General features: G+C 38.3%; 1 protein-coding gene across 4 annotated transcripts in view; it reads left to right on the top strand.

The window, feature by feature from the left end:
- LOC109788185 (putative LRR receptor-like serine/threonine-protein kinase At1g56140) overlaps positions 1-21736 on the top strand; it is a 91905-nt gene that overhangs the window by 43355 nt on the left and 26814 nt on the right. For all 4 annotated transcript variants that reach the window (XM_083062392.1, XM_083062391.1, XM_083062393.1 and 1 more), the window contains one exon: positions 20895-20960. In XM_083062392.1, coding sequence (XP_082918518.1) covers positions 20895-20960 — 66 coding nt within the window. The remainder of the gene's footprint in view (positions 1-20894; positions 20961-21736) is intronic.

The following is a 21736-nucleotide window of genomic DNA, read 5'->3' as shown; positions in this document are numbered from 1 at the left end:
ATTTAATTTAAAGTCTGTGAAAGGTTTTTTTTTTTTTTCGAAGGATAATTCTACTGTTTTTTTGAGAAGCTGGAGCATAATAACTTTTAGACAAAGCATCTACAACAACATTTGCTTCTCTATAAACATGTCAGAGACTATGTTTCCTTAAAGTACATAAGAGAGCAAGGATGTCCATAAGAAGGGTGATGGGGGCTGAGTAACATGCTGCAACATATGGATAGCCATTTGAGAATCTGATCATTCCACCTCCACAGCTTGAAGAAAGCCACGAGTGCTAGCCATGTGGAGGGTATGTTTGATCGCCCAAAGTTAAGCTTTGACAATGGAGCAAAGCCCTAGATTGCAAGCAACGACAATTAGAAAGTGCCCATCTTCATCTCTAATAAGCCCCCCAGATGAAACATAGCCAGATTGGGGAGAAAAAACCGGATTTTAAAACTGATTTTTCCACTAGTGCAAGTGAAGAGTTTGATTTGTCTAGGAAACAAGCATGCATGGTTATTCTTTTGTTCCCGATGGATGACCATCAGATCCTTAATTGTGTGGTTAGCTCTAACATAGATCTCAAAATTATGTTGGAATCGAAATTCCCATTGAAAACTTTATCATTTCTCCTTTGCCAAATTTTGTCCAAGATCATACCAAAGAGAAGACTCCAACCAAGCGAATGACCACTATAATGGGAAATATTGGTTATAAGTCACTGAGGGAGACTTTGTTTCCTGAAATTGATGATGTCATTGTGATGATGCTTAGATAACACAAGTGACCAAAGAGTTGAAGGGCAGTCCCTCATGGTATGAAGAATGGATTCCAAACATGAGAGAGATACCAATTCAACATTTGGAACCCAGATTTTTAAGGTTTGTTACAGGGATAACCTGATCATCAAAATGATATTTACCACGGATAACCATCACTCACAACTTATCTTTCTCATAACAAATTTTCCAAGCCAGTTTCATAAGGTAGGCTTCATTCACCTGGCGCATACCATGAATACCCAAACCACTTAAATGCTTGGCCGAGGAGGATAATGTTGAAATAAACTTAAATGTCAGTTTTTAATGGTTTTAATTTAGCAGTTTCTTATTTGGTTCAAATAAAAGGTCAAGAGTCAATAGTTATTAGCAATAATAGGTTTTGATTGTAGGCTGTTAATAGAATTTTAAGCTTTTGAGCTTCTGAAGGACAAATATCAATATATATATATATATATATATATATATATATATATATATCATTGTATTGTTTGATTATACAGTGAAATAAAAATAGAGAAATTTCACCTTCTTTATCAGTTTTTTTAATTCTACAAATTGGTATCAAGAGCTAATGGCAAGTGTGACCAATTATCTGCTGCTGCCCCGACTGACGAAGGCGACAAACTACGACAATTGGAGCGTCCAAATGAAAGCTCTTCTTGGGTCTCAAGATGCTTGGGAGGTGGTACAAGAAGGTTTCGAAAAACCAAAAACTACCACGGGATATTCGGCTGCCCAACACAAAATGTTGAAAGAGACGCGATCGAAAGATAAGGCGGCTTTGTACCTGTTGTATCGAGCTGTTGATGAGTCAGGCTTTGAGAAAATTGCGCGTGCGTCAACCTCAAAGGAAGCATGGGATATTTTGGCAAAAGTGTACAGAGGAGCTGAGAAGGTTAAACAAGTCTGCCTTCAAACTCTTCGCGGCGAGTTGGAGAACATGAAGATGAAGGAGTCAGAAGGGATCTCCGATTACATCATACGTTTTCAAACCATGGTGAACCAACTCAACCAAAACGGAGAGACGTTAACTGATGTACGAGTTGTGGAGAAGATTTTGAGGTCGTTAACCGATAGTTTTGAGAATGTCATATGTGCTATAGAAGAGTCAAAGGACCTAACAATGATCACGGTCGACGAGCTCGCCGAATCTCTCGAGGCACACGAACAACGTAAGAAGAAGAAGAAGGAGGAGATACTTGAGCAAGCACTCCAAATCAAGGCGTCAATCAAAGACGAAAAGGCACTCTATTCTCAAAACATTTGAGGTAGAGGGCGTGGCCGTGGAGGTCGAGGAAATGGTCGCGGTGGTAGAGGTTGTAGTCAAGAAGGGTATTATGAGGAGAAAGAGCAATCAAACCAGCAAAACTGGCATGGAAGAGGACGTGCTCGTTGTAGAGGCGGTCAGACGAATTATTTCAACATCGAGTGTTACAAGTGTGGCAAATATGGTCACTATGCAAAGGATTGTAATTCCGATAAGTGTTATAATTGTGGCAAGGTGGGGCATTTTGCGAAAGAATTCCAAGTCAAGAAAAAGGTGGAAGAAACAACCAATTTAATCACGGAAGATGAGGAAGCAAAAGAAATTTTTCTCTTGAAGGCACATAACGAAGTCAACAGTAACAACAACACGATGTGGTACCTTGACACGGGTGCAAGCAATCATATGTGCGGGCACAAGCACCTATTCAAAGAATTGAAAAAGGTTGAAACTGGATATGTGTCGTTTGGAGATGCGTCGAAGGTTGAAGTCAAAGGCCAAGGTACGGTTTGTTATTTACAAAAGGATGGCTTAGTTGGGTCAATCCACGAAGTGTATTACGTACCAGATCTCAAGAGAAACATTTTGAGTATATGGGGAAACTCATGGAGAAAGGTTATACGGTACTTATGAAAGATCGGGAATTACACTTGAAAGATAAGCACGGGGTTTTGGTCGCTCGAGTTGAAATGGGGAGAAATCGCATGTATAAGATGAATTTGAGAAACGTTCAAGAAAAGTGTTTGCGAGTCAACGTAGAAGACAAGGCGTCAATGTGGCATCTTCGTTTTGGTCATCTACATTATGGTGGTCTAAACGAGTTGGCAAAGAAGAACATGGTGCACGGGCTACCGCACATGAATTACGAGGGAAAATTTTGTGAAGAATGTGTGCTCAGCAAGCATACGAGAACTTCATTTCAAAAGAAGGCAAAATATCGTGCTAAGGGACCTCTCGAATTAATTCATACCGACATATGTGGATCAATGACCCTTGAATCTTTTAGCGGTAAAAGGTATTTCATTTCCTTCGTTGATGATTTCTCACGAAAAACTTGGGTTTATTTTCTGAAGGAAAAATCTGAGGCTTTCGAGGTGTTCAAAAAGTTCAAAGTGGTGGTGGAAAAGGCGTCCAGTAGACACATCAAATCAGTACGATCCGATAGAGGTGGTTAGTATACTTCAATGGCTTTCATGGATTATTGTGAGGAGGAAGGCATAAGGCGATTTCTAACCGCACCGTACTCTCCCCAATAAAATGGTGTGGCCGAGAGGAAGAATCGGACAGTTCTTGATATGGTTCGGTCAATGCTCAAGAGCAAGAAGATGCTGAAGGAATTTTGGGCGGAAGTTGTGCAATGTGCTATCTATGTGCAAAATCGGTGTCCACATGCGAAGCTGGATGATCAAACTCTACAGGAGGCATGGAGCGGACAAAAACCAACAGTTTCTCATCTCAAAGTATTTGGTAGTGTGGCCTATGCACACGTGCCAAATCAGCGAAGAACGAAGCTCAAAGACAAAAGCAAAAGGTATATTTTTATTGGGTATGACGAGAAAGCAAAAGGATACAAGTTGTTAGACCCAATAAGCAAGAAGGTCGTGGTAAGTCGTGATGTACGAGTTAATGAAGCAAGCAAGTGGGATTGGAGTAACTCAACAGAGGTTATCGACGAAGATGGAGGATCTTCAACCGTTATACCAACAATTAAATCAACAAATCTTGAAACTATTGATGATGAAAATGAACCGCAACAACCCAAAATGTGAAGCTTGCAAGATTTGTATGACTCAACAAATGAGGTACACATTGTCTGTCTCTTGGCTGATTCTAAAAATAGAAGTTTTGAAGAGGTAGTGCAAGACATGAAGTGGAAAATAGCCATGGACGAGGAGATTAGAGCAATTGACCGCAACAACACATGGGAGTTAGCGGAATTTCCAAAAGGAAGTCAACCCATTGGTGTGAAGTGGGTGTTTAAGAGAAAGATGAATGCTCAAGGCGAGATAGAACGGTACAAGGCACGACTTGTTGCAAAGGGATACAAGTAAAAGGAGGGAATTGACTATGATGAGGTGTTTGCTCATGTTACAAGAATGGAGACAATTCGATTGCTTATTTCACATGCGGCTCAACTCAAATGGCCGATATTTCAAATGGATGTCAAGACGACATTCTTGAATGGTGTACTCGAAGAAGAAATCTACATCGAACAACCACCTGGATATGTGAAAAGTGGAGAAGAGAAGAAGGTGCTGAAATTGAAGAAGGTGCTCTACGGGTTGAAGCAAGCACCGCGGGCATGGAATACTCGCATTGATACATACTTCAAGGAGAACAAGTTTGAACAATGTCCCTATAAACATGCCCTTTATGTGAAAAAGAGTGGAGTTAATATGTTATTTGTAGCTCTTTATGTTGATGACCTCATTTTCATGGGGAACAATGATGAAATGGTACAAGAGTTTAAGAGCACAATGGCACGGGAATTTGAGTGACATATTTGGGTTTGATGAAGTTTTTTCTTGGTCTAGAGGTAAGACAAGGAGAGACTGGGATTTTTGTGTTATAGGAGACATATGCAAAGGAGATTTTGGAAAAATACAAGATGACATATTGCAATCCAGTATCAACACCAATGGAACCGGGTGCAAAACTCTCAAAATTTGATGGAGGAGATCGAGTCGATGCGAGAAAATATCATATTTTGGTGGGAAGTCTTCGCTATCTCACATGCACAAGACCAGATCTTTCATTAAGTGTTGGCATTGTAAGTCGATTCATGGAGGAGCCTGTTTATTCACATTGGAAGGCATTGAAGCGAATTCTACGGTATATTCAAGGAACGGTTTCACTCGGTTTATTCTATTCAAGTGCGGAAGATTACAAGTTGATTGGGTATTCTAACAGTGACTGGTGTGGAGACTTAGACGATCGAAAAAGTACGTCGGGATATGTGTTCTTTATAGGAGACACAACTTTTACTTGGCTTTTAAAAAAGCAACCAATCGTAACACTCTTGACATGTGAAGCTGAATATGTGGCAGTGTCTTGGTGTGTATGTCATGCAATATGGCTTAGAAATCTGTTGGGTAAATTGGAGCAACAACAAATTGGTGCGACTGTGATACGAGCTGACAATAAATCAGCAATTGAATTGACAAAGAACCCAGTAAATCATGAGAAAAGCAAACACATTGATGTTCGCTTTCACTTCATCCGAGATCATGTGAAGGAAGGAAATGTGGAATTAGTGCACGTGGCAAGTCGAGACCAAGTCGCAGATATCTTCACGAAACCGCGACCGACAGTACTTTTCAACAACTGCAAGAAATTGATTGGCATGAAGGATGGCAGAAGCATTTAAGTTTACGTGGGAGTTTTGTTGAAATAAACTTAAATGTCAGTTTTTAATGGTTTTAATTTAGCAGTTTCTTATTTGGTTCAAATAAAAGGTCAAGAGTCAATAGTTATTAGCAATAATGGGTTTTGATTGTAGGCTGTTAATAGAATTTTAAGCTTTTTGAGCTTCTGAAGGATAAATATTAGTCTATATATATATCATTGTATTGTTTGATTATATAGTGAAATAAAAATAGAGAAATTTCACCTTCTCCTCTATCAGTTTTTTTAATTCTACAGATAATAGAGTGCCAATCAATTCTGTATGAATCTTTTACATTCCTACATGGTCACCCCAAAGAAAACCACGTATGGTCTTGTCAATAGCATCACAGATTGACCGAGGCAATCTATCAAATTGCATTGCATAAGAAGGGATGGTAGAGAAAAAAGATTTAATAAAGGTTGCTCTACAACGAAGAATAAGATACGAGATTTCCAAGCAGAAAGTCTCATAGCTACTTTATCTAGAACATTCTTAAAAGAGCTCTTAATTAGTATCCTTTTTTATGGTGGATTTTCACACTGAGGTATTTCCCTAAGTCCTTTGTTCTTCCAAAACCAAGTTTGGAACTCACTTCTTCCCTCACCTGCCAATTAACATTTTTGGAGAAGAAAATTTTAGTCTTAACACAATTGATATTTTTTCCAAAAGAGCGACAAAAATGATTAAGGCAATCTCGGATAACAGTAGCGATCCATGTTGGCTTCCGCATACAAAATAATGTCATCCGCGAATGCCAAGTGTGCGAGCTTTGGACCACGTTTAGACAAAGAGATAGGCATCTAGTGGCCCATGTTAACAGCCAACTCAATGAGCTAACAGAGTCTTTCCAGAAATAAGATCATAAAGAGATAAGGGAAGATAGGATCCCCTTGGGGGATTCCTTTAGAGGGATTAAAGAATTGAAGAGCTTCTCCATTACAGAGAACTGTAAAGTAGATGAAGAAATACACTGCCATATAAGATTTTCACATGAGAAGGAATATCAAAATCCTAAAGAGTTTCCTTGATGAAACCCCAATCAAGTTTTTCATAAGTTTTTTCCAAGTCCAACATGATAGCTATCAAATCCTTCTTTCCTTTCTTGGTTTTCATGGAGTGGAAGGTATCTTGGGAATGATGATGTTATCACAACTTTGCTTATTTGGAACAAAACTACGTTGAAGAGGGTTGACTAAGTTTCCCATAATGCCTCTAAATCCCCTAACTAAAATATTTGTGAGAATTTTGTAGGAAAGATTGTAGAGACCAATGGGGGAAATTGAGATAATTTAAAAGCATTTTCCTCTTTGGGGACTAAGACAACAAGGGTGCTATTAATATCCACCACATTGTCTAGATTGGTAAACATACACCATATCAGATCATGAAGAGATTTAACCACAAACTCCCATTGGCTCTTGTAGAAAAGTGATTGAAAACCATCTTCCCCAGGGGTTTTAAGACCACCTATGTCGAAGAGAGCTTGTTTAATCTAAGAGTAAGAAATCTCCATACCCAAGCCTTGGACTTCCTCATATGTTAAAAGAGGAAGCAATTACAAACACAAAAGGTACTAGAGGCATTCATAGAAATTCCTTGTAGAGAAAAGATAAATACTAGAAGGAGGGTTGAATAATATATACCAAAAACTTGCATATTTTCTGTAGTGAAAGAGTAATGCTAGTCAAATGAAGCACAAGAGCATTCAGATGAAACGTTGAGTATTTTTATACTAGTTTGCCTCAACCATTGAGACTATGTGCAGTTCTCAATCCAACCAGATCAATTTTTACTATCTTTAAACAAAGGTACAAGTATTCTTTTGACAAGTCACTTATGGCTCAACCTTAAGTATTCTTTGACTTGTCTTTTCAAGTAACTATTCAAATATTCTTTCAACAACAAGCCTCTCCAAGCTTAACAACCAAGTATTCTTTTACAAATAAGTCTCTCTAGGCTCAAAACAAGTATTCTTTTATAGACAAGCCTCTTTGGGCCCAAAACAAGTATTTTTTTTTACAGATAAGTCTCTTTAGACTCAACAACCAAGTACTTTTTTTTTACAGATAAGTCTCTTTAGACTCAACAACCAAGTACTTTTTTTTTTTTTTTTACAAACAAGCCTCTCTTGGCTCAACCTTATAGCAATAGTTATAAAGATTACTCAAATGTTGTGTTCGTCTCACTTAGACATTATACAACCAATTACATAGCAATGAATGTATACAAGAAAAAATAGATTTTTAGAGAGTATTTTTTTACAAATGTATATCTATCAATTACAATTAATGTCTTTCTTGTGAATTTTTTTTACTTCTTTATGAATCTTCTTATATAGTAGCCTAGAGAAGATGACCGTTGCAACATTTTGAGTCCAGCTCACAAGTTTGCTTTGTTTGTCTTCATCATCTTCCCTTGTGGTGGTAGACAACCATTTGACACATTTAATATAAGCATTAAATGCATTTCACAAAATAGTATCTCTTATTTAATCAAGGAGGCTACTTGTCAACTTTTCATACCAAACGGAGCCTGTAGAAGCAATGTCAGCATAGAGCAACTATAATAGTGACTTATCTATTTTTCTTCGTGATTTTAGGGATTTGGTTCTGGTGAAAAACATGGTTCTTATCTTTAACAAATTTGTGAGTTTTGAGACAATCTTTTGATTTAACCTGTTAAGGAATGAAACATTCAAAGCAAACTTTGTCATTAATCTCAATAAATGATAAATATTTAATGTATATGAGACAAACTATATGCTTTATTTGATTAATAATCGTCTTATACATGATTTTCATCTTACAGATGATCTGTGTCTTACATTTCATCTAATAAGCCTTTCAAAGATATGTTTCAAAAGACATTTTCGTAGATGTTTCTTGTATATAAAAATGCTTTATTTGTTAGTATTAAAATTCTAAATTTAGGGGATCATCTTTTGACTTAAAATTCCTTCTTTAACGAATGATGGTAAAAACGTGAAAAACTTTGTATTATGGTCACCAAATTGAAACCATATGCATCTAGACATCTGGAGCCAAAGGATCTCCTCACGAAAAAGCATTTCTTCAAGCTCGGTCAACGAATCAGCCTAAAAATTAAACAAGAATAGGTTAGGAGAAATTTATAAATTTCTACTAATACCATCTAGTCTCCTTAACAAAGATTTTTTCTAGGTAGAAATAAGTCCAAAAATGTTCCTATTCCAGGGTTTGAGCTTCTTAGTGAAGGTGAAGAGATTGTGTTGCCAAGGGCTCAAATTATCCTAACTATGTCAGACAAAATCATGGAAGCCCCTATGAGAAATCCACACCGCCTTGAATCTAAAAGGTCTTCTAACTTTATTTGGATTGGTGAAGGACTTAAAGCTAATAAGCAATGAACGATGATTAGAAGAAAAGAGGGATAGATGAAAAATCGAGGCTTTTGGGAAAGGGATACACTAGTCTTGATTTATAATGGCTCGATTCAACCTCTTAAGCAAGTCACCATTGCTCCAAGTGAAAGGGAACCCCTCAAAACCTGCATAAAAAAGTGGCAATTATGGATAGTCTCATTAAAGGTAACAGAGTCAATTGTTAACCTAGTAGCAACTCCCCATTCTTTTCATGGGCGAAGATAAAAGGAGTTGAAATCCCCTTCCACAATTTAGGCCTTGTCCCCAACAGACATGGCAATATTAGTGATCTTTACCCACAAGTCCCTCCTCAAGTTTCCTTGAAGTCAACCATAAATAGCTGTAAATAACCAAGGCTTTTTTTTCTTAAAAGAAACTGAGGTGAAATGTTTGGAGAGAAGAAGAAATGAATTGGGAGTCCTAGAAATCCTCTTTCCAGAGGCACCAAATACCACCCGCTTGGCATATGGCATCAACGTTCAACACCTTATTCTCATGGGTGTAGAAAAAGATATAAAATAAATCAATGAGACTAAAAATGAAAAAAAAATAGTAGTGTATATAGCTTATTTTTATAAACTATTTGAAGTAACTTATGAAAATAAACTAAAAGGCTACAAAGATAGTAAAGCAAACCAACTATTTTTGGTCAAGCTAGCTTATAATCACTTTTAATGTCTTATTAAACACATTCTTAGTGAATGGGCTTCAAAGCTTCCTTTTCAAATAGCCTACTTAGTAAGGAGGTAGAGTCATGGTTAAAGAGGGCTAGCCAACATGTTATCATTGTTTTAAAAAAAAAATTTCCTCAACTAGCCACAAAAATATTTTCAACTTGATCTCAAAGTAATTTCTAATCAGTATTGCTCAAACTACTTTCAACTTGACCTTGACTAAAGTAATTTTGACTCAAATTTGCCTAAAGTATCTTCAACTTAATCTTATCTAGAGTATCTTCACCTTAACCTCAATTAGAGTATCTTCATTTCAATCTTACCTAGTGTATTTTAAATTCAGCCTTGTCTAAAGTAGCTTTAACCCAACCTCGGCCATTTTATATTTAGCTTGATCTCTATTAGAGTATCTTCATCTCTACCTCAACCAAAGTAATTTCAACTTGGTTAGAGTAAATTAAGGTTGGTCCCAACCAAAGTTTTTTCATCGTGGCTTTAACCAGAGTATCTTTAGCTCAACCTCTTCCTAATCATCTTGACCCTAGCCCTATCCAAGGAATATTCATCTTGGCCTAAGTAGAGTTCATCTAGGCTTTAATCATGGTATATTTATATCAACCTTAGGGCAACTTTAGCTTGACCTTAGGACATTTTTAGCTCCACCACAACTAGAGTACCTAAAACTCAACCTTAGCCATGTCGCCACCCGCCGAAACGGACCTTGGCATTCGCGACGATGGTCGGACTCTTTTTAAGAGTTTGAAAAATGATGGATTGTTAGAACGACTTATTCTCAAACTGAGACCTTATCGAACTAACAATTTTATTAAATGATTCACCAATCCATGTTAATCCCAAGCGGGACCCTCCATGGATTAGTAGTTTTCGCAAAAAGGGTTCTTGGAGTCGCCACCAATGTTTTACTCAAAACATTGGAAAAAGAGTTAAGGCAATTGATTTCGCAAATCAACTTAGGCCATTACAACCAGAGTTGGGTAAGGGAGTCGGTTACGTGCGGGGAAGGTGTTAGCACCCCACAACGCCCCTTTCGGGTTCCCTATGACAGATTATTTCATGAATAATAGCTTAAAATTATTAAATTACCCCTATTTATTAGAACGATATTAAGTGAATTATCTACATGATGAAAGCTTTAAACATGCAATGCAACAATCAGAAAGCGATAAAGAAAGCAATAAAAGACGAGTTTTTGAAGAAAACCTCTTGAAGCGTGCTTTTATATATTTAAAAGAACTAGGAGGCTTTTTGGCGCTCCTTCCCACTACACGCTCGCTTTCTCCTTTCCCTAAAATAAAATTTTTACTATGGAAATCAAATAGATTTCCCTTCGACTCGTTCGAATCTCAAGCAAATGGCTTATGATTCAAGAACTTCGTCGGATTGGCTTTCAGAGAGATTTCTAGGGCAGAGCACTGCTCAAAAACCCAAGAATACTCAGCCAGGGGGTCCAGAATAGCTGGAAAAGTGTGGAATGACATCCAAATGACGTCCTATTTATAGGGATGAGGCACAGTACGGCCCCTGGGTTCAATACGGCCCGTATTGAGTTTTTGTACTTCAATACGGCCGTATTGAATTCAGTACGGCCGTATTGAAATACAGAAACTTCAATACGGCCGTATTGGTTTCAGTACGGCCGTATTGTAGTACAAAATGTGCAGTACGGCCGTACTGAACTCCAAGGAGGCCGTATTGAGCTCCAAACCTCCCACTTTCTTATTTTTGGCTACTCTAAGACCTCTAAACCTACAGATAGTCATCCTATGGTCTTCTAGGAGTCCTTCTGGCTGACTTTCCTTTGATCTTTGAGAGTCTTCGAGTCTTATTTCCGACCCGGACAATTTTAGGGGTCTACAGCTGCCCCCCCTTTACTTAGTCAAACGGTTTTTTGGTGTACCGGTTGACAAGTAAAGGAGTTGACCCAACTGTCCGGGGAATAGGCCATCCTTCTGACTTGTAGTGTCTTCCGGTGGAAAATTGTTGAGTAGCCTCTCCAGGTTGAGTATTAGTCGTCGCCTCTCCAGGCTAGCGTGAGTCTTGCCCTCTCCAGGGTGAGTATTAGTCGTCGCCTCTCCAGGCTAGCGTGAGTCTTGCCCTCTCCAGGGTGAGTATTAGTCGTCGCCTCTCCAGGCTAGCGTGAGTCTTGCCCTCTCCAGGGTGAGTATTAGTCGTCGCCTCTCCAGGCTAGCGTGAGTCTTGCCCTCTCCAGGGTGAGTATTAGTCGTCGCCTCTCCAGGCTAGCGTGAGTCTTGCCCTCTCCAGGGTGAGTATTAGTCGTCGCCTCTCCAGGCTAGCGTGGGTCTTGCCCTCTCCAGGGTGAGTATTAGTCGTCGCCTCTCCAGGCTAGCGTGAGTCTTGCCCTCTCCAGGGTTTTGCCTCTCAACATGGGCAGCTGAGTTTGCCCTCTCCAGGGTTTTGCCTCTCAACATGGGCAGCTGAGTTTGCCCTCTCCAGGGTTTTGAGATAAGTTTGTCTCCACAGTCCACAATGCTGCTTCGACGGTTTGTTTTTCTGATTTTGTGCCGCTGAGGGCTGGATAACGCAGGGATCCGTCTAGGGGATGTGCAGTCATTCATAGGTTTTTGTGCCCCAACTTGCATTGCTTAGTTGGTACCCATGGGGAATTTCTGACTCCTTGGGGTGTAGACACAGATGCTCTCTCTCTGAGTTGAGCGATGCCTTATGTTTGGCTGACGTCCTTTTGACGTAAGTGGAGTATCCCGGTTGTCCTTATTCGGGTGACTCTTTTTGATTTTCTGGTTTTATTGCCTCTGTGTAGGCTGTTATCCACTGGGGGATTCTGTTGTGATGATTTTGTCTCCACAGTCCACGATGCTGCTTCGACGGTTGTTTTTTGATTTTTGTGCCACTGAGGGCTGGATAACGCAGGGATCCGTCTAGGGGATATGCAGTTACTCATAGGTTCTTGTGTCCCAACTTTCCATTGCGTAGTTGGTGCCCACTGGGAAATTCTGATTCCGTGGGGATGCAGACACAAAGATGCTCTTCCTAAGGTGAGCGATGCCTTATGATTGGCTGACGTCCTTTCGACGTTGGTGGAGTATCCCGGTTATCCTTATTCAGGTGACTCTTTTTTGGTTTTCTGATCTTGTTGCCTCTGTGTAGGCTATCATCCGCTAGGGGATTTTGTCGTTTTGTTGTGATTAGCCTCTTCTGTTAGGCAGATCATCTTGACGCTTGATGTTTGGCTCGATGCCGAATTCCGCTTGGGGAATGATTATTGATCTTTTTTGATTTTCTCTTTTTTTGAAGGAGTGCCTCTGAGTAGGCGAATGATCTTGATGTTCAGTGTTCGGCTGAGTGCCGGATTCCGCTTGGGGAATGGTTATTGATATTTTTGATTTTTTCTCTTTTTGAAGGGGTGCCTCTGAGTAGGCGAATGATCTTTTGATGTTCGGTGTTCGGCTGAGTGCCGGATTCCGCTTGGGGAATGGTTATTGATGTTTTTGATTTTTTTCTCTTTTTGAAAGGGTGCCCCTGAGTAGGCGAATGGGGATTGAAGATCTTATGTATCCCAGAGTATTATTTAGAAAGCCTCTTCAGGCTTAGCTTCACTCGTCGCTCGAGTTGGAAAGCTATCTTCCACTGAGGAAGTCAAAGTCCTTTCGACTTAGATATTCTGCTTGGATGATCAAGCCTCCCTTGGGGAATTTTGCTGATCTTGCTTTGATAGCTTTCACTGGGGAATTTGGTCCGAGCGTGGAAGCTGAGATATATCTGGGGAGTATTATTTCGGCAAGCCTCTCCAGGCTTAATTATTCTGAGAGAGTATTATTTCAGCAAGCCTCTTCAGGCTCAATTATTCTGAGAGAGTATTATTTCGGCAAGCCTCTCCAGGCTCAATTATTTTGTGCAATGCTGTATTTTCTGTTCAGCCCAAGAGCGCAAGCTGAGACGTCCCTTGGGGAGTATTATTTCGGCAAGCCTCTCCAGGCTCAGTTATTCTATACAATTGGGGAGTATTATTTCGGCAAGCCTCTCCAGGCTCAATTATTCTGAGAGAGTATTATTTCAGCAAGCCTCTCCAGGCTCAATTATTCTGAGAGAGTATTATTTCGGCAAGCCTCTCCAGGCTCAATTATTCTGAGAGAGTATTATTTCGGCAAGCCTCTCCAGGCTCAGTTATTCTGAGAGAGTATTATTTCGGCAAGCCTCTCCAGGCTCAATTATTCTGTGGGAGTATTATTTCGGCAAGCCTCTCCAGGCTCAGTTATTCTGTACAATTGGGGAGTATTATTTCGGCAAGCCTTTCCAGGCTCGGTTATTCTGTACAATGAGGGAGTATTATTTCCGCAAGCCTCTCCAGGCTCAATTATTCTGTGGGAGTATTATTTCGGCAAGCCTCTCCAGGCTCAGTTATTCTGTATGATGTGGGATCTTTGCCTTTTTTGTCGAATTTTGACTTTTTCTGTATTTTTGCCTTTTTCGTCGATTTTTCTGCTGTCATACACAAGCAATTTTTCCTATTTTTTCTATTTTATGCGATTGCCTCATGATGAGGTCTTTGAAAATTTCTTTATGGCCAATACGGCCGTATCCATTTCAGTACGCCCGTATTGAGTTGAAAATTTGTTCGTAACCCTAATTTCAGTGCGGGTGTACTGAACATGGTACGGGCGCATTGTTTTTTCTGAAGTTTATTTTTTTGTTTTTTTGTTTTTTTTTTTGTTTTTTTGTTTTTTTTTTTTTGTTTTTTTTTTTTGGATAAACAGAGAATAAGTGATCTTCCAGTACACCTATCATCTGTATGCATGTATGCGGTATGATGCACCTAATTCTATTTGATTTATTTTTTCAAAAGAATTAACCGATGCGTTTCTTTGTTTGGATCTTGCCATTCCTCTAGACGGGCTGTGCGTTGCCGATTTCTGTAACCGAGGAATGATGCGTGTTATATTGAGATGGGCGTCATCAACCCAATGATCCTCCCCTTCCTTTAGAAGACGTGTCAACCCTCCTATTGACCACTATATCTCCATGTTTCCACTAGATTATCCTAAAATCATTTGGGACAAGAGAGAAAAGAAAGGAAAGATATTTTTGTTCTGAAGTTTGTGTTTTAGAGGGGATTTATTTTTCAAAAATGGTTTTTGTAAGAATGGCTGGCCAAGGTAGGCTTATGTGTTTAGGCTTGTTTGATTAAACACTTATGAAGTTAAGAAAATCTTGTTATTGACATTGTGATTTTGACAACTTAGATAGGTTCCCTTGAACCTTTCTTTGAATTCGGCTCATGGTACCATCATGGATTTCTTTTGCTTTTTTGATTGTCCTTATTTTCTTGCCTAAAACACCCTTTTGTGGCGTCTCAGCGGACCTTTGTTTTTTTTTGCAACCCTAACTTTTGCCTAGGTCACCCTTTTGTGGGATTCCTAGCGGGTTATTTGCTCTTATTTTTGCGCAGCCCCCTTTTTTGGGTTTCCTGCCGAGCTTTTTGTTTTTAGGATTTCCTTTTTTATCCATGATGGCATTTGTCGAGGCCAAGGGAAGGTGCTCCAAGTTGTCACACACACTTCCACATAAAAATGATGCGGGTTTATTTAAGACGATTTTAACCTCATTCATGTTTATTCAAACAGGGTTAAAATAATGTGGTATAGAATTTTATTGCAAGCAAGAAAAGAAGCAATAAGAAATAATAAAGAATGATTTTATTATAATCATAGTGGAAACATGTGCCCTATCGAGGCTCGGGGGTCGGGCTGTCCCCGAGGAGTAATCTCTAACAGTCATCAGGTCTATACATCCCTATCGGAAGGAGAAGAGCACTTGATGACGACGAACGGCCTTAACGCTTGTGAACCGGCCTTCCTAAAGATCTGGCTTAAAGAACGTCGAGAAGGATCTTGGTTCCTCTTCGTCCTTTGATCTTTATTAGGGTCGTATCCTAACCCTTGTTTCCCCGGATTATCCTTGATAATGGGTAGCTCGGGAATTCCTTGGGAATCCTTGCCAAGTCCTTGTCCTGGCAAGTATCCGTTCTTGGTGAGCATGGAGGCTACCTTCTTCATTTCTCAGGGAAACGTTTCAACATTGGCAATTTCCAATGCTTGGAAGGCGGTTTCTAGAGCTTCCTCCGCTGCATCCACGTAAGGTATGGTGGATGGCTTGCTGATGAGTATATCGTCTTCAGCTTGTACAGTCACCAGCTTGTCACCCACAATGAATTTGACTTTCTGGTGGAGCGTAGAGGGAACAGCTTTCGCATCATGAATCCAAGGTCGGCCGAGGAGACAGCTGTATGCGGGAGTAATATCCATCACTTGAAATTCGACGTTGAAGATGGTGGGTCCAATTTGGATTGGGAGATTGACTTCTCCCACCACTTCTCTTTTAGAACCGTCGAAAGCTCGAACGATCATGTTGCTCGGGCGCATTTGGATTCCCTTGATTGCCACTTGATCAAATGTTCTTTTTGGCATCACATTCAAGGAAGATCCATTATCCACCAAGACTTTAGCGATGTGATACTCCTTGCACTTTACAGAGATGTGCAAGGGCTTGTTGTGATTCGGTCCCCCAGCGGGGATTTCTTCATCGGTGAAAGTGAGGTGATCATTAGCCGTGATGTGACTAACAATCCCCTCAAACTTGTCTTGGGAGATAGTGTGCGACACGTATGCCTCGTTCAAGACTTTCAACAGAGCTTGTCGATGCGGTTCGGAGCATAGGATCAACGACAACAGAGTAATCTTTGCTGGCGTCTTATGAAGTTGATCCATGATGGACTACTCGCTCTGTCGGATATATTTTAACAGCTCATCAGTCTCCTCCTCGGATTCTTTATTTTTCTCGGTTTTTTCTTCTTTTTCTTTCCCTTTATTCTTGGGAGCTTTGTCATGAAGATCTTCGGGAGTGTAGATCCTGCCACTCCTAGTCATGCCCCCAAGTCCAGCGATGTTAGAGATATCGCTGTCGGCAGAAGAATGGATGTCGTATATCCATGGCACAGCCTTATTCGATTCGTAGGGAAAAGGTCTTGGAGCAGTGATCCTTAATGGTATCGGACCTTCCCCTTTATTCGTCTTGATTACCAACAACGGAGTTGACGTGTGTTCGCTTGGCGCGGTTGTTGGCTTACACTTGATAACGAACAGCGTGCGATCCATTCTTTGAACATACGCATCGATTTAATTCTTTCTTTTTATTAATGTTTATTAATGATTTATTAGGAGGGATGTATGAAATGAAAACCTAGATCCCTCCATGATCTTTGATAAGAATGCATGATATGAGATGATGGTGGTTGAATATGCATGCATTGTGTTTTATTGAACTAAGCATTATCATGTTTTCGGGATGTCCCTAAGATGATGCATGATATTGCTTGGTTTTGGGTAAATATTTTTCTTTATTATTTTTTTGGGTATATATTTTTTTGTATTTTTTGGGTGAAAAGGGAAACTACCTATATGAATGTGATGAAGGTAGATGTTAACACCATGTAACGGAAGATTCTTATTCCTATTTATTCTTATTTTAAAAAGGAATGTTGTATGTTTAAATAATGCAATGTATGCTCAAACAATGTCACATAAACAATGCACAAACAATTCACTTATCCACGAACAGTCACGAGCGAATCACGAGGTAGGGGTATCCTGCAGAAAAGTGCATATTCAAGGTGGTTCTAACTGTTCTCACCGGTCTGAGGCCCCCAAGGTGCCCCCATTATAGGGACCCAATTCTTCTCGTCGTAAGTCGATGGAAAGTTCCAACGCACTGTCGGACTCGAGTTCATGGTTATCACCTTGAGTGATGTTTTCCGACAACGGTCTACGGGCACCTATAGACCCATTCGACAACCGGCCGTACTAACATCCACTCCCTATGGCTTTCCACTCATGCCCCCGGGTATAGAGGGAACTGTTGTGTGCAAAGGTTTGTGTGCAGTTTATATTTCAAACAATTGCGGAAATTTAAACATACAACAGTTATTAAAGCCAAATAGATAAAACATGTTATTATACAAGTAAAGGGGTAATGAAGTAATTTTAAACTATTATTTTTAGAAACAATCCATCACTAAATGGGACTGACTCTCGAGGCTTCCCCAGTGGAGTCGCCATCTGTCGCCACCCGCCGAAACGGACCTTGGCATTCGCGACGATGGTCGGACTCTTTTTAAGAGTTTGAAAAATGATGGATTGTTAGAACGACTTATTCTCAAACTGAGACCTTATCGAACTAACAATTTTATTAAATGATTCACCAATCCATGTTAATCCCAAGCGGGACCCTCCATGGATTAGTAGTTTTCGCAAAAAGGGTTCTTGGAGTCGCCACCAATGTTTTACTCAAAACATTGGAAAAAGAGTTAAGGCAATTGATTTCGCAAATCAACTTAGGCCATTACAACCAGAGTTGGGTAAGGGAGTCGGTTACGTGCGGGGAAGGTGTTAGCACCCCACAACGCCCCTTTCGGGTTCCCTATGACAGATTATTTCATGAATAATAGCTTAAAATTATTAAATTACCCCTATTTATTAGAACGATATTAAGTGAATTATCTACATGATGAAAGCTTTAAACATGCAATGCAACAATCAGAAAGCGATAAAGAAAGCAATAAAAGACGAGTTTTGGAAGAAAACCTCTTGAAGCGTGCTTTTATATATTTAAAAGAACTAGGAGGCTTTTTGGCGCTCCTTCCCACTACACGCTCGCTTTCTCCTTTCCCTAAAATAAAATTTTTACTATGGAAATCAAATAGATTTCCCTTCGACTCGTTCGAATCTCAAGCAAATGGCTTATGATTCAAGAACTTCGTCGGATTGGCTTTCAGAGAGATTTCTAGGGCAGAGCACTGCTCAAAAACCCAAGAATACTCAGCCAGGGGGTCCAGAATAGCTGGAAAAGTGTGGAATGACGTCCAAATGACGTCCTATTTATAGGGATGAGGCGCAGTACGGCCCCTGGGTTCAATACGGCCCGTATTGAGTTTTTGTACTTCAATACGGCCGTATTGAATTCAGTACGGCCGTATTGAAATACAGAAACTTCAATACGGCTGTATTGGTTTCAGTACGGCCGTATTGTAGTACAAAATGTGCAGTACGGCCGTACTGAACTCCAAGGAGGCCGTATTGAGCTCCAAACCTCCCACTTTCTTATTTTTGGCTACTCTAAGACCTCTAAACCTACAGATAGTCATCCTATGGTCTTCTGGGAGTCCTTCTGGCTGACTTTCCTTTGATCTTTGAGAGTCTTCGAGTCTTATTTCCGACCCGGACAATTTTAGGGGTCTACAAGCCAATGCAACCTTGATCAAGAAATCTTCAACTTGACCTTGCTCTAAGCCATTTTAGCTAGGTTTCAAGTAGGGCATCTTTAGCTCAACCTTGACCAAAGTAACTTCAACTCGAGTTTTACCATGACATCTCCAACTTGTCCTCAACTAGGACATCTTGAGCTTGACTTTGGCCACAAAATATTTGGCTCGAACTTGACCATGGCATCTTCAACTCAGCCTTAGCCATGGTATCTTTAGGTTAGGCTCATCCATTGTATCTTTAAATCAGCCTTAGCCAAAAACATCTCAAACTTGATCTTAGGAACATATTCAACTTTTCCCTAGGTAAAGCATTTTTAGCCCAACCTTGACCAGAACATCTTCAACTTAGCTTGAAGTCAGAATATTAAAATTAATGCCCATGGTTGGCTCTAACCCATAGAACCATGTGATCCATTTGGCCTTTGTTTATTTTTTAATGTGTGCTTTTTTCATCATGTCTTCTATTTGGCCACCTTAATTACTCTAACACCTAAGTGATGAAGTATTCCAACATATTAACAGTATGGTAAAAGTAGAGAACATGAACATGAGAATACCTAAAGACGATCATTTATAAAGAGGTAGGGTTTGACATAAAATGTGACTAGATTATTAGGACACAATGGATTTTATTAGGATATTCCATATATAAAACATATTTAGGTGTGCAAAGCGTGACTTGGTCAACACTTTTGTTAGTTAAGCTCTTAGTTTTTAATATCATGGATTGAAGCTCAACACTATTATTAAGTGTGAATGTGTTAAGCTAATATGCCAATAAGCATTAAATGTCGATTGGTAAGGGATATTACAATCATAGGTTAGGGCTTAGAATATTTTTCCATAACATTTTCCCCCATGTTAGTATAAAGCTAGAGCTTTGTGTCGATTTTCATTTGTTTTGAGATGTTTCTCTACAACATTTTCCATTTAGAGTATCCTTCTAATATGTCCATTGAGAAGAAGGAACACTCAATGATATTTACATTTCAAATCTCCATTTAATGCATGGGGGACTCTATATGGTTCATGGTGTGGGGTCTTGATTCTAAAGATGAGAAAAAAAGGTCAATTGTCATGTCTTTAACAAAAATTTGTTGCTTTATTTGATGTTTAGTGTTATTTTTCTTAGCATTCCTTCTTTTGTTTTGTTTTTGTACTTACCTTGACATTTGAACTTTGTTATGGTTAGAGACTATACTTATATATAATAAATCTCACTTTTCATTAAATGCTAAGATATTCAAAACGTTTTAAGGAGTGAGTGATGTCATTGATGCATGAAACATTTAATTATACATTGAGCTTAAGGTTTTTATCAGACATTTATTAAAAATCATTTTAGAAACAAAAGCATAAGACCTTTTTGAAAAAAGTTTTATTTAATACTTTTGGACAATATAATTTAAACAAAACATGAAAAATTTAAATTAACAAGTGCATTGGATACTTTTTATTAAAACAATGATTTTGTCTTCATCAAAGATACAATGTTTATACCTTTTTGCTTAATATTGAAAAAATATTTATATTGCACAGGTAAAGTAAATTAGTTAAATCATCGAAATATAATAATATTTGTTATCATTAAAACTATAGGATATTTAGGAGATAAACATTTCAAATGTCTTTGGTTCCAACAAATACACCGCATTACTTTATTTTGACAAATAATACAATATTTAAAATATAAATAATTCATTATTAGATAATATATTAACAAATGTTTAGATCACTAGGGTCAGCCTAGTGGTGGAAAGTTTGGAATAGTATACACAAGGTCTTATGTTCGAACCTTGGTGTCATCAATCTAATTCTAATGGATCAAAAAAAAATATTAACAAATGTTTGATTTAATTGAAAATTGAAATAAATGACCAAAATGATAATTAATTAGTTCAATGATTTAATTAGTTAATTTCATATTTTTATTTTTTGTATAGGTATTCTATATAAATTTATTAAACAATATATGTATAAAAGTTTGAAACTTATTATTGATTAATCTTTTCCCAATAATTGTTGAGTTGAGTTACGCTCTTAATTTCAAATTCAAATATTTGATATGATTTACATTTCTTGCAGAGATTTGTCATACAATAATTTATCAGGGACTCTTCCTTCTTGGGTAAACCAACAAAATTTACAACTGTAAGTTTGTTTTATTTTTCAACCTTCTTATATATCAATTTTTGATAATTTAATAAGTCCTAACATTTCTTTTAAACTTGTGTTAGCCATTTGCACTGCATATGAACCTTATTTATTTCATTTTATATCTATTTTTTATTTAGTTTATTATATCAATAAATATTGCAAAATACATGGCAATGAATATATACACGATAAACACTTATAATTTTTTATCTAATCATGAGTGGTTTAATTGGTAAAAACAAATTCACATCATAAATAAAAGACATTGGTGAGAACATATATATATATATATATATATATATATATATATATATATATATATATATATATATATATATATATATATATATTGTGTATGTGCGTGTGAATAAAAGATATTGATATTAATAAAAAAAATACAAAAATATAGAGATTCAAAATTGTAACTCACTTGGTGACAACTAACTAATTTATCATAATTAATAAAAAACTAAACTAGTAGTAAAATACATAAAAATATGTCCTAACACCCCACCTCTCAAATTGAAAAGTGGATAAATAACACTCCCAACTTTGACATCAAATGTTGAAAAATGGTTAGCTCCAAAGGGTTAGTAAAAAAATGTCAACTATTTGGTGTGAAAAAGATATAGGTAGTAGAGGAAACTACTTGGATTGTAAATTTTCATAAGTGATGTGATAATTAATGTCGATGTGCTTGGTAATTCATAGAAATTAGGATTAGATTCGATATGTCATACGGATTGACTGTGACAATATAAAAGAGCAAG

This window comes from Cajanus cajan, chromosome 8 (genome assembly GCF_000230855.2).
Source record: "Cajanus cajan strain Asha chromosome 8, NIPB_CcT2T_4, whole genome shotgun sequence".
Classification (NCBI taxonomy): Eukaryota; Viridiplantae; Streptophyta; class Magnoliopsida; order Fabales; family Fabaceae; genus Cajanus; species Cajanus cajan.
The sequence above is the reverse complement of the archived record's forward strand: the minus strand, read 5'-3'. Positions and strand labels throughout refer to the sequence as shown.